At 40.1% G+C, this 13,917-nt stretch overlaps 1 protein-coding gene across 1 annotated transcript in view; it reads right to left on the reverse strand.

Annotated features, from left to right (window-relative positions):
* The window catches only part of LMCD1 (LIM and cysteine rich domains 1), a 67,031-nt gene extending 53,370 nt beyond the window's left edge, over positions 1–13,661 (reverse strand). Inside the window, exon 1 of the mRNA XM_034431642.3 lies at positions 13,234–13,661. Within this exon, the coding sequence (XP_034287533.2) occupies positions 13,234–13,260 (27 nt within the window). The 5' untranslated portion in view covers positions 13,261–13,661. The remainder of the gene's footprint in view (positions 1–13,233) is intronic.
* Between the last annotated feature and the right edge of the window lie 256 nt (positions 13,662–13,917).

The raw sequence follows: 13,917 nt of genomic DNA on the forward strand, positions 1-13,917 counted from the left end.
TGTGTGGCACTGCTAAGCAAAATTTCAAACTGCTATCTGGCTCATTAACTGGCTGCAATCAAGGTCGCATATAAACAAATTTATTGAGCTAGAATTCTTTTCTGAAATGCTTTTATCAGGGTAAGAACATGTAGATTTCACATTCTAAGAAAAATAGCATATATGACTTTAGGTTCCCACAGTCTCTGGGAAACCCAATGTATTTCAGAAACAAAAGTGAACAAAACAAAAACAAACTGACAAAAGAAGAAATAAGAAATTCACTTAAAGCTGGTGGACTAGGAAAGATTTGCAGCCTCACAATATTCTCAAGTCTACTGAAGCAGGAAGATACGAATAGAGAAGACAATGCTGTTCCCTTTTCACCATTAAGGAAGATCAGATCTTGTGTCTCAATGATATTTTCTTTCATAATATAGTTAGAGGAAAAAATAGATCATATTATTTGTTCTATTATTCTGGAATGCATAGGCATGCACATAAACACTACCTTTATTTTTGCCCAGAAATAATAGATAAAAATATTACATTATGATACCACTATCTCTTCTTTGCTTCACGCATTAGTATTCTTCCCTTCCCCCAAATTTTGGTTTCAAAACAAACCAATGTGAGAAGAGGATGATCAGCAAATCACCCTGTATACATAATCTTTGACGTAGGAAGGATGATTAAGTTTTCCCCTCAAATTATTACTTGCAAATTTGAACAAGTAGGAGGTTGTCTTTCGTTTGTTGAGACTACTAGAGTAACAGGAAGATGGAATTGAAAGGAAGCAAACGGGCAGGGATTGCAAATAATGAAAGCAAACAGAAAGCAGACCGCTGAGATGGATAAAACAGTGGTTTAAACATTCTAGCCTTCCTTTTATGTTGCCTTTCATTAGAAGTAGATGATTATTTGCATGGCTAGTCTCTGATCAATGGAAATTCTACATATGTATAGAAAATCAGAATCCCTGATCATGGAGAATCTCAGGGATGATGGGAGAGGGAAAGAAGAAACAGCTTGGTTCCCTGGAGATTTCTTTCCTGGTTTCCAGCCAATTTACATTTGAGGAAGCAGCCATCTCCTAGCCAAATTAATCATAGGTACCTGGGATATGAAGCATGGACTACATTAGACCTTACTATAAAAAGGTAAAAGAAAAGGTTCCCCTCACACATATGTGCTAGTCATTCCCGACTCTAGGGGGTGGTGCTCATCTCCGTTTCAAAGCCGAAGAGCCAGCACTGTCCGAAGACATCTCCGTGGTTATGGGGCCGGCATGAGTAAACGTCAAAAGTGCATGGAACACAGTTACCTTCCCACCAAAGGTAGTCCCTATTTTTCTACTTGCATTTTTTTACGTGCTTTCGAACTGCTAGGTTGGCAGAAGCTGGGACAAGTAACGGGAACTCAACCCATTACGCGGCACTATGGATTTGAACTGTTGAACTGCCGACCTTTCGATTGACAAGCTCAGCGTCTTAGCTACTGAGCCACCACATCCCACAGGCCTTACTATAGAATGAGTATATATAAGTGCACACTTGCTGAATACAGATTCCTACAACCCTAAGTTACACATTACAACTATTAATTATTTTATTCCTTCCAAGCCAACAGAATGTTGGAAAGAAATAATGTAGACTTTGTCCGTAGTCTGGATGTAACTCTTTGAAAACTGAAGAGAACAAAATTTATTACAGGAGGGAAGAAACATTGACTTGAAAAATGGGCCAGATGTGCCTAGAGTCTGCAGATGCAAAAAAAAAAAATCAATGCATTCCTATGGGAGAGACAGACGTAGAGTTCCTTATTTCTTTGGTCCTGTTGGGTTGTTTTTTTAATATGGCCCCTAATCTGTACATTTATCTATAACATAAATATGCATAAATGCACACAATTCTATCTTGCATACATTTGAGTGGCAGTAGACAACCCCTAGATGAGAAAGCAGGGAAGTTGGCAGCATAAGGGAATGTTGTGTTTATGATCTTGTTTGATCTTGTTCTTTTGGAGAGGAGAAGTGGTGTCAAAATTCAAAGCTGACTTCTTTTTAGTAGCAGATACTGAAAGAATCGCTCAGATTTTTATCAGGGATTGGACTTTCATAATTAAAACTAAACTAAACAAAACAAACACTTGCCTTAAGCAGAAGTCAACCAGTAAGGGGATTTTCCCTTCCCCAAATGTAATACAAAAGTTGGGAATTGCTCTACTTCACTGAATGCTCAAAGGTAATTTAAAATTTTCTCATTGAGGTGGGTGTTTTTGAAGTAGTCAGGCAGCAATCTCATAAGCACTAAGGAAAGCGACAAATGGTTCCTGTAACAGCACTTCAAGCCTTTTAAAAACTGAGGGACAGGACAACAAACTGCTGCAAAATATTTTGGAGTTATTTAGTACAGCTGACCTGGGCATTACACAAGAATAAACTTCACCTAAACTAAGAAATATTTTTCCATACTTAAAAAAACAAAATCCTTAGAAATGTACTAAGCCTGAAAACTGCTTGGCCTATACGAGCATTGACATAAAACATACCTTCTTGGCCTCTGCGCATCTTTAACACCTACCCAAACCCCATTTGCCTGTAGGTTTAAGACACATAAGGTCAAATATTTTGCCTCCAAATTTCAATATTTTCTTGCCGGATTAGCTAAATTTAAACATTGCTACGTAACTTGATAAAGGGGCCGTTACACATGAATTTCAAATTGTGTTTGTTTTACTCCCATATGGAGAAAATAGCCTACAAGTGGGGGGGGGAAGGCAATGAGTATCTCATGGGGACAAAGGAAATCCCAAATGTCTTTGAAATAATACAGTTCCATCAACCAATCTGGAATTGGGCATCATGTTTATTCAGATGACACTAACCCCAACTTTATTCCTGAAGGTAGCTATAACCATAATTGCCAGTACTCAATATATCTATGCAAGAACTATTATGTTTGATGAACATTTACTTGAAAGGAATATCACCTTCCTCAATTTAAGAACCTTCCCTCTCAAGAATAGTAAGCCAAAAAAAGAAAGAAAGAAAAAAGTTCTAAGACTAGAATAGGATGGTACTGGTGGAAGTGGAGGAAGCAGACAGAATTTAAAAGTCTCTTGAAGGCTGAAGAGATCTGTTATTTTTCTTCCTTCTCATAATCCAGCTCTTAGATATGACATTTCTCTTAAACCTCTCTACAGAGATGACAGGTGTCATATTGACTATGGAACTCCCATAACAACTTTATATGCTATCTATGTGTCTCATTCACTGTGGTCCATATTATTTCACTCTCTCCTGTCATATAAAACTTATAGTGCTTAATGTTCTTCAGATTTCTAAAAAAAAGATAAAAACACTCTCAAGTTAAGCTTGACTCCTGCAAGTGAGAAGTCAAAAAATCATGAAATATTCTTAGAAGTATTAAAGAAGTGGTTTGCACTGTCTTCATCCAGAATGTGTATTTGACTTTCCAGCCTTGGAATTTCCTCAGCTAATAATCACATACATATTACGAGACGAAACACCCAATTTTGACAATTAAACTAACCACTCCATACAGCTTTATTCCATGGCATTAGCAGCAAAGGCAACTTTTATTACATCTGATTCATATAGAAAATTTCACCATTAAATTTGGCATGTCTCTCAGTACCTTCTTTAACAGACTATATCACTGGAACTTGCCATTGATAGCATTCCTCTGTGGCTGTTCCTGCAGTAACAATTTAAGAAGCCCCAATCTCTTGGTACTGAATAACAGAACAACAGAATAACAGAGTTGGAAGGTCCTTGGAGGTCCAATCCCCTGCTCAAGCAGGACATTCTATAGCAGTGTTGGTGAACCTTTTCGGCACCAACTGCTGAAACGGGACGGCGCGTTTGCACCGTTCGCAGGGGAGCACCGGAAATCGGAAGAGCAGTTTCCCGGCACACATGCACGCGCCGGAAAGCTGAGCTTCCAGTTTCCGGCATGCACATGCACGCTGGTCATCTGGTCTTCTGGTTTCTGGTGCACATGTGCGCGTGAAGACCAGCTGACCGGCATGCATGTGCGCACCAGAAACCAGAAGCTCAGCTTCCCGGAGCATGCATGCGTGCCAGGGAGCTGCTCTTCCAGTTTCTGGTGCACCCATGTGCATGAAAACCAGCTGGTCTTCACGCATGCATGTGCGCCAGAAACCAGAAGAGCAATGGGCGACATTGCTGGCATGCCTGAAGAGATGAGTGCTACTTCCGGCACGCGTGCCATAGATTCGCCATCATGTCCCTATAGCCGTGATGGCGAACCTATGGCACGCGTGCTACAGGTGGCATGCGTAGCCATATCAGTGGGCAAACCAGCTCAGCTCCGGCACGCACGTGCGCACCGGCCAGCTGATTTTCGGGCCTTTTGGGCCCACCAGAAGTAGGGAAACTGCTTGTTTCTTGCCTCCAGAGGGCCTGGTGGGGGTGGGGAAGGCTCGTTTTCCTTTCTCACCTGGCTCCAGATCCTCTCTATGCATCTGGGGAGGGCAAAAACAGCCTTCCCCACCCTCTCAGAGACCCTCCATAGGCCTGAAATGGCCCATTTCCCAACTCCTGGTTGGACAGGAAGTAACTTTTTTGCTGTCCCCAGCCTCCAGAGACTCCTAGAGAGGCTCTGGAGGTTGGGGACAGCAAAAAAACATCACTTCCTGTCCAACCGGGAGTTGGGAAATGGGCCGTTTCAGGCCTCCGGAGGGCCTCCGTGGGGGTGGGGAAGGCTGTTTTCGCCCTCCCCAGATGCATAGATAAGTTCTGGAGCCAGGTGAGAAAGAAAAACCGGCCTACTGGGCCATCACCGAGTGGGGGAGAGGGGGGTTGCATGTACATGCGCAGAGCGCATAGATTTATTGGTGTGGGCATGCACGCATGTGAACCTCCCCCGCCCCCCCTCCTGGCACGCGATGGCAAAAAGGTTAGCCATCACTGCTCTATAGCATTGCAGACAAGTAGAATCAGTCTCTATTGATTCACACCAATTCTGTTTTAAGATGTGAATAGTGTCCATTTGAAGATGCAAGCTATTTTATATTCCTAGGCAAGCAAATTTGATAGTGGTGTAATAATTGGCATTATAATAAAATGGAAGGATTGGGAGGGAAGATGAGCATCTGATTTCTACTCCCTAGGACATACATATTAATGCTCCTATGCTGGAATAGACCAACCTTTCCTGCACTGAATGTACCGATGAAGTTATGCTGACATGAAGAACAGCCACATAATTAGCCTATTCCAAAAGCTAGCTGCATAGATAACACATCACATTATCCTTGAAAGTATTACAGTTTGCAGGTTAAAGCTCATAAACTGAGTTCAAAATTCTCTTTGCACAGCAGGCTAATCGGGGTTACCTACTCCTGGTTCACTGAATTACCCAAATTGCTGGGTTCTGTACAACACACTGAGTCACAAACTGGCCGTTTTAGCCCAGCATGTTATACAAACCCAGCCACAACCTGAATTTATGAGTCCAAGATGCAGCACAAGGCCAGTGGAACTGATCTTACGGCATAATCATTCCAAGCCTGACTATTAGGATAGTGGCCTTAAGAACTCCCTATGACAAGTTTATTGAGCCAACTCTCACCATGCTCCTCATTCCATTATGGTGGAGTCCAGTTTATTTTAAGCCAACACTAATAGTACTCCCATTACTGTTTTCTAGCCATTTGATGTTTAGGATGCCTCTCATTTTATTTGGATAAGGCAGGTTCTACACTCCTATTACATTTACATTCTAGACAGTATTTTACAGCATCATCACCCTCTCTTTGGAAGCAAAATTCCAACTTAGCTTCCACTTTGGTTACATTAGTTCTATTTTCCACACGGATGACCTTGTATTGTCCTCCTCTAAATATCAGATGTATAAGATGCCCACTTTCCAAAACAGTACTAGGCAAATGTAAAAAGCTCTATTAATGGAAGAAATATGAAATTATTTTGTTAAAACCAAGGACTTAAACCCTTCCTGTATAGTCTCTATATCAGAGGTCTTCAAACTTGGCAGCTTTAAGACTTGAGGTCCACAAGTCTTAAAGCTGTCAAGTTTGAAGATCTCTGCTCTATATAAATACGCACTCTAAGTATCAACACTGTTTTATAATCTTTATGTAAATTTGCTATCTAAATTACATAATGTCCAAACATCAATGCTTGACAGTTACACAATGATCATTTGAAGTTATGATGGGCTGAAAAAAAAAAGTTACAGCCTGCCCTCAAAAGTTACAACTACCACACCACCCTCAAGATCATGTGACTGCTTTTTGGACACTTGACAACTGGATTACATTTATGACTATGCCTCAAGATCATGTGATCATGTTTTGTGCCTATTTTGTTGTTTGCTGGAAAAAATACCCATTGGATAAGATGGATTTGGACTTACGACTATCTGATTCACTTAAAAATCATTGTAACAATGGCTGTAGAATAGAGTTCAGGCATAGGGTAATTTGGTGTACAACCACAAGGACTTATGACCAAAATTCCAGGTTCTGTTGTGATCATAAGTAGAGATCTTCCTGTATAAAAGAGCAGGTTCCAAGGATAAAACCAGTTTTGAAGGCTTTGAGGGAGAATGAAAGAGAGCCTTGGGAGGGGAGAAGAAGAAGAAATGGAACAGGGTACCTACATTTTGAATCCCTGAACTTAAGATTCATGTTGCTGTTTCCCTTTCTTGTTCAGCCACTTCCAATGTCAAGTGAAGCCACTTTCTATGTGAAGTTGGAACTTCACTTCTTTGTTGCGAGTGCTGGGAGGAAATATCACAAAGTTCATTTTCTTATCCAGACCAATGACCTTTTCGCTGCCTGAGTGAACTCCTTTTAATTCGAGGCCAGAACTCCCTGTCACAAGTCCATAGCCAATCAGATGAGTAGGTCTAACTTTTTCAGCCAATGACAAGCAAATCATTCTCTCAAGTCTTTAGACTTTCTTTAACCTTCTGAGCAGCTGGTGGGGTCATGCGGTGTTCCAGATGGGGAACGCATTTATCACATCTACTATCTAAAGTTATTTTATCAATGAGATGGGTAGCATATACATTTAATAAATAAATAAAATCTGTTTCACGTGGTATCTGAAAATGGAGGCCGAAACTCCCACATCCCTATTTCACCTTTCATGGCTTGGCTGATAAACATGCTGAACCAGCCAAGTTCATTCATTAAGATTAAGGGGAAGGGGGTGGATGGGGAGCCGGAAACATTATTAGACCTTTAATTCCAAAAATAAATTACTATCTGGGTGGAACAGATGAAGTCATTGCTTTAATCAAATGTTTTATGTAATTAAAAAAAATGAAGCCATGGTAACATTTGTTTGGTTTCCTCCAGAAGAAAAGAAAAAGAGAAGAAAAGAACAAGAGATGGGAACTGGAGGAACTAGCATGGCTAAGGATGATTTATGATTTGGGGACATCATTAAAATACTTGGCCAAAATTATGCCATAAGTGTAGCTAGGCTGAGACAGTTGCACCAAAAATAAAAAAGATCCTTTGGTCACCGAAGGATTCACAGACCTTGCAATACAGAGTTCAGTAAATTATCAGGTGCAATCCTAGCAATTATTATTACACTAAGGAAAATACAATTTCTGTATCTTGAAAAAAAAATGGTAAATATTCATGTATATATTAAATAGCCATTTTTTTCTCCTTTTGTTTTATAAATAAATTTCCTACCAACTTTCTATGGGAGAAAAAGTGATCAGATTTTGTAGGGAAAACAGTCCAAATGGTTTGTTTTTGCTTTTTACAACAAGCCTAAAGGAAATATGTATGCAAGCTCTAAAGTTTATGATTTGATAATGTCCCGGTTCAAGACGATTATATTGTTTTGTTTTTCTTCCATTGTTTAATCCTTTTTTAGACATTTAAGTATGTAAAACATTCAGTGTTGATTTCAATGGGAGTGACGTATAAGGCTAGTAAAATAAATAAAAGATACAATAAATATGAAACCACACTGAGAAAACAATAAAGCAGAACTCAATTCAAACAATAAAGAATAAGACTTTCTATTTTAAAATATATTTTTCAAAGACCTTTAAAGGTAGATCATGATAATGACCCTATTTTTCCTTTTCTCTAGCCTATGAATTAATCATGTTTATATGAAAAAGCTTAAACCAAACCAGCTATTTTCAGTTTAATACATGGTTTTGTCTTTCTCAAATTTCTTTCACATGTTGATGAGAAAAATGTAAGAAACCAATTTTGTGCCTACAAAAGTGTAAACTACTACTTAAAATCACTTCATGAGTTTATTCCTTTTAATACAGGGGGGTAGTTTGGACATCAGTCTTCTCATCCTCTCTCTGTGTTTCTTTTTCCTGCCTCTTTTCAGCTATTCTGGTCATTAATTCAGTTGTTTTTATTACAGGAGTTTCTTTCCACTTAGCAACTTCCAGCAGGCTATGAAGTCAGTTATTTATTACTACAGTAAATTCCCAGGGAGTTTGGATAGTTCTGTTCTCTGCCTTGAACCATTACCTCTGCTGTGGCCTTTATTGGTTAAGGGCTCCTTCCCTAGAAGAGTGCCTCTTTCCCTGCCTGAGGACAAAGGAACATCTCTATAGTCCCTCGGCCCAAAAGTAATTTCACCTCCTCCACATTGTCACATATTACACTATACCAGCAGTGGTTTTCACATTTTGCTGCTACTAGTTCTCCGTGCATGCGCCTTCTGTGCATGCGCCCGGCCTTCCACGCATGAGCTTTGCTCGCGTGTGCATCTTCTACTCATGAGCCCAGCCTCAAAAGCCTGCCTAAATAGGACAGTATAGAGCTGGGGCGGGTGGGCAGGCCACTACCGGTTTGCCTGAACTGGTACGAACCAGCTGAATACCATCGCTACACTATATTCTCTTCCACACTGATGGTTTCAGGAGAACCACTGAAAAATGACCTTGGGGAATTTCAGATTTCACCAGGTGGTGACAAATCTAGATGTTGCTGTCCCTGGTAGGGATTCTTTTTCTACATCTTCCACCCATGGCTTTTCTTTGTCTGATATTTCTAGAGTACTCCCTTTTGGTTTCATTAGAATTTTTGACCTCCACCATTTATACCTGCTTAGCTTTCCTGGCAGTAAATCATCCTCAGTTATTGTAAGGAAACTACTGGAAACTATTTTTGTATCTGTTTCGGGGTGATGTTTTTGCATACAAAAATATATTGGACCTGGCAGGATTTCCATAAACTATTTTTCTGCAACCTTCTCCTGAGTGCCTTCACCTAGCTTCAGCCATTTTTTTCTTAGGTCCGAGAGTTCAATCTCCTTCCCAAGAGTTGTAGATACAATCTTGAAATGGCTGTGGATTGAATCTTTTATTCTTTCATAATGGTATAGCACGCTCTCTGCTGGCACGCGCACCGTTGCCCCAGGTCAGATCTCCATGGCGTTTCTTTTGTGAGCTTCTGTTTCCTTGCAAACGATGAAACAGAAGCTCATGAAAGAAAAAGATCTTATCTCTTGCTGCGCTGCCGGTGTTGGAATGACCTGCCTCCCACAGGCCAGTTGGTCTTCAGGTCTCTGCTGTGCATGCCCGTGCATGCGCATGTTTGCACATGTCCGTGCATGTGCATGTTTGTGCATGTCAGCACATGTGCATGTTCACACACATTTGCGCATTCACGCACACACATTCACATGTTCATGCACGAACACATCTTTCAGTTTGGGCACTTGGTGTCTAAAAGGTTCACCATCACTGGTATAACATAATGGTATAACTATGGATAACAAGTGCAATACTCTCATCTTTCTGCATACTCTCATCCTTCTGGTGATCAAACAGGGAGTTAACCCTGGCCATGCAAGTATATTTTATCCAGTTACAGGATGAAACCATCCTTTTGATTATTATCAATAATAATAAGCTTGTGGATTTCTGGGAAGAAATAGAAGAATGAAGACAATTCATTCTTCTATTTCTTCTATTATTCTGCAATCATTGACAGAGCCAATGATTGCAGAATAAAGAGCTGACAAGTAGACCAGCTCTCTGATAACTCTTCTCAGGATAAGGAGTGAACTCCTGTGAGATTGCCCACAAATGCTCCGTACAGCTGCTTGTGAGGTGACTGCAAAATAATGGTCTTTGGGTTATCTTATAATTAAAACTTTTGATTTTAGAAAGTTACAAATTGACCGAGTCCAAATAAATTTGAAATAAGATTTTGAAATTACTTATAAAGAATAATTCCTGTGGGAAAATGCTTTTTAAAAAAAGCACCATAAGATTTTAACAATTAGGTCACTAGAAGGAACTAAAGATTAAAATTAAAAAGAACAATTGCATTCAATTTACAATAACATGTAGTTTACAATAACATATCCAGTTTAGGACCTGGGTATGTACGAGATCGCCTTCTGCCACCGATAGCCTCCCACCGGCCAATACGCTCCCACAGAAAGGGACTCCTCAGGGTGCCGTCGGCCAAACAATGTCGACTGGCGACACCCAGGGGGAGAGCCTTCTCTGTGGGGGCACCTGCCCTCTGGAATGAACTCCCCCCGGAGATTCGCATGATCCCCGACCTACGTACCTTTTGCCGTGCCCTTAAGACCCTTTTGTTTCAACAGGCTGGTCTGGCTTAGAAAATGAATTTTAATTGGGTGTTTGTAGTTTTTAATATAAGGGCCACATTTTAATATATTTTAAATTGTTTTTAAATTTTATGGGTATATGTTTGTTTTAATATGGCTGTACACCACCCTGAGTCCTTTGGGAGAAGGGCAGTATAAAAATTTAAATAAATAAATAAATAAACATGAGATAAAATATTTTAATATTGGACTCATTAAAGGATATTTTTAAACAATGGATTCTGAAATTAATTTTAAAAATGCCTGCCTTTATAGATACCCAGTGTCTAAAACAGGGCTGTGAAACTCACGGCCCATAGGCTGGATGTGTCATGTGCTGGCCACGCCCATGTCTGGTTTAGCAAGGGGGAAAAAGTCGCAATACATTATGTGACAATGTAAGTTTCACACTCCTGGTCTAAAAGATGTTACGAAAGAGAAGAAAATCTTTCTCACAAGACTGGGACCAAGTTGACAGTGTTTTGCCTCATGAATGATAAAGAAAAAGGTGTTGGATATAAAAAAGAAAAGTGGCTGTTTTAACAATTAAAAGAGATAATTTAAATAACAAACCAAAAGAGTGGCCTGGATAATTTTTCTATATTGTATTTACAAATGCAGCTGGTTAAAGTTTTAAAGAATTATGTGAGGTCAAAGAAAAAATGGAAAGAGCTCAAGTTATATAACATTATTTGAAGTGACTAAAAATTAACAGTAAAAAGAATATAACATTGGTTTATAATCTGTAATTATAATCAATAAAAATATCATAAATAGTGCCTATACATCATATATTTTACTATTTTAGGTAACTTTATTCTGTAATTTTTTCCTAACTAAAATAAGGAAATGCTACTTCTCCTGGAGACAGCTTTTTTTTCATGCATACATTCCTATTCCTAATACTAACACCATTTGCAAGAATTCTGTTGAGTTGGCACAAACCCCAGAGATTTTATTGCATTTTGCTCCACTGCAGGAGTCTTGGGTTTAGCAAGCAAACCTGTTTATGTTGTCTAGTTCTATCTTTATTCACATCTATCATTATAATCCTAAACTTAACTCTACATTGTTATTTACTTTACCTTCACAATTTTGTATCCCTGGATTTCCATTACTACCCTTTGAGTGCAAGCCTTAGACTTTTGGACTGAGATCAGGGCAAAAATTATTTGCAATGGCTTTCAAAGTTGGAGCTCCTTTGAGTACTAAATTCACTCTCCTATTATATTTTTATTTTCTCCATTGGAGCCATGGTAAAAGTTAGGAGGCTTCTTCCCAGTCTCTGCTTTGGGAATACGTTTTTAGAAAGCACACTTACTTGGAAGCAAATTCCTTTTTTACAGTTACTTTTTAACTCCTAAGAGAAAAGTGTTCAGCTGAATTGGCTTTTACAATCTGCTTGAGAAAATCAAGTTACAGTTCATTCTCATTTTGGTCTATTTAGTGCCAGCTTCTGTGTGCTCAAGCACCTTATCCTATTGTCTATTTGGGGAACAGAGTTGGGCTGTTCACTAGACTCTCACATTACCATCTCTTACCACCCAGTTGATATTTCTCGCACCACATAACCCTATTCTACTACTGGATTTGACCCCACACCTGTCACACCACTGTTCCAATTCAACCTCAACTTTCTTTCATCAGCCATCACTTCACTTTCTCCCATTCCCACACTCTTATATCCCTCTTATACAGCTTCATATTGGGTGTGGTTACAAAAAGTGAACTGTGGGGTCAAGGCCCTCTCACTCCGCATATCTGCAGCTGTATTAAATAAAGTTTATCAGGAAAAGGAAATAGGAAACCCAGCAGTGGAGCTGCAAAGCCTTTCATATATTCATTTCAAATGATCCTGTGTGAAACTTCCACCCCCTCTTCCCATTTCCTAGAAATGAAGCCCTAATAAGCATAGTAAGACTCAAAGGTTTAAGATTGTACTTAAAAGGTGTACAAGATTGTAGCCCATTCCTGCAGAATTTCCCTACAGATGATTTATTTGCATAAAGAGGAAAGTTAATATATGGGTGCATATAATTGTGCCATGTTTAAATTCATGTGATCCTATTCCCCATATAAGTAGTAAAGGAAAACAGACTAAGGTGTTGAAATAATCCAAAATCCTTGTTTGCATGATACAGTTTGTAACCTTGAATCACATTCTACATGCACCCGGAGAGTCCAGAAACCAAGTCAAAAGTCTAGAACTAAGCAGACTAGCAAGCTTCCATCTACTCATGGGTTACTATTTTATATTAACGAACTCAGGTAGTTGCTTTAAAGATTTAACTCGAAGACTGGCAGCTGCTACGGTTACCTATGTTGAATCTCCCGTATAAAATCTAAGGCAGTGCATTTATAAGCTACCTACAAGATTATCCAAAACAGAAAAGATTCTTTAGACATCTCGCTTCTCAGGTAACAACGGCAGCTCCCCAAGAAAGATCAGCTGCGCCGTTTTACAGATGTTGGCTCAAAAAGCTCATTCAGCGCAATGAGGTTTTCCTGCAAATAAACAGGTTCGCACACACACACACACATATATATATATGTGCGAACCTTTTGAGGGAGAACGAAGGAGAAACTAAGGCACCCCGGAGAAGAAACGGGGCAAGCAAGGTACCTACTTTTTGAATCCCTGAACTCAGATCCATGGTTCCGTTTGCTTCCCTCCTTTCCTTCCTTCTTCGATCTGAATCGGGCCGCCGCCAGCAAAAGCGCCTCGCTGCAGCGATTAACAGGCGACTTGTCTGTTGCGGGGTTGTCAGGAGGAATCCGGATTCGGCAAGTACCACGAATTCCACTTTCTGATCCGGAGCGCTAATCTCCTCGCCGCCAGAGCGAAGTCCCTTTTATAATTGGAGCCCACAACTCCCTCTTACAGCGCCGCAGCCAATCGGGAGAGCGGCTCTAACTTTTCCAGCCAATGGGAAGCGAATCATTCGCCTCAGGTCCTTAAGGCTTTTGCTTTAAAACCCTCGCTTGAGCAAAGGGCGGGGTGGTGCTGCGTTCCAGCTGGGGAAGGCGTCTGCCACATCTGTTTCACGTGGTGTCTGAACACGGAGGCCGAAAGTCCCCGCATCCCTATTTCGCCTTTCACAAGGGAGGCCGGGAGACGTTGTGCTAAAGCAGCCAAGTTCATTCATTCAGAGCAAAGGGGCTGGGGGCGGAGCGGACCTGGCGATATTATTAGCTCTTTAAATCCAAAAATAAATTCCTATCTCGACGGAACTAATGAAGTCATTGCATTAATCAAACGTTTTATCTAATCCAAAAATATTTTTAAGCCATGGTAACATTTTTTGGGGGGG

The sequence above is a fragment of the Pantherophis guttatus genome, chromosome 2, assembly GCF_059756535.1.
Source record: "Pantherophis guttatus breed Tessera chromosome 2, ASM5975653v1, whole genome shotgun sequence".
Lineage (NCBI taxonomy): Eukaryota > Metazoa > Chordata > Lepidosauria > Squamata > Colubridae > Pantherophis > Pantherophis guttatus.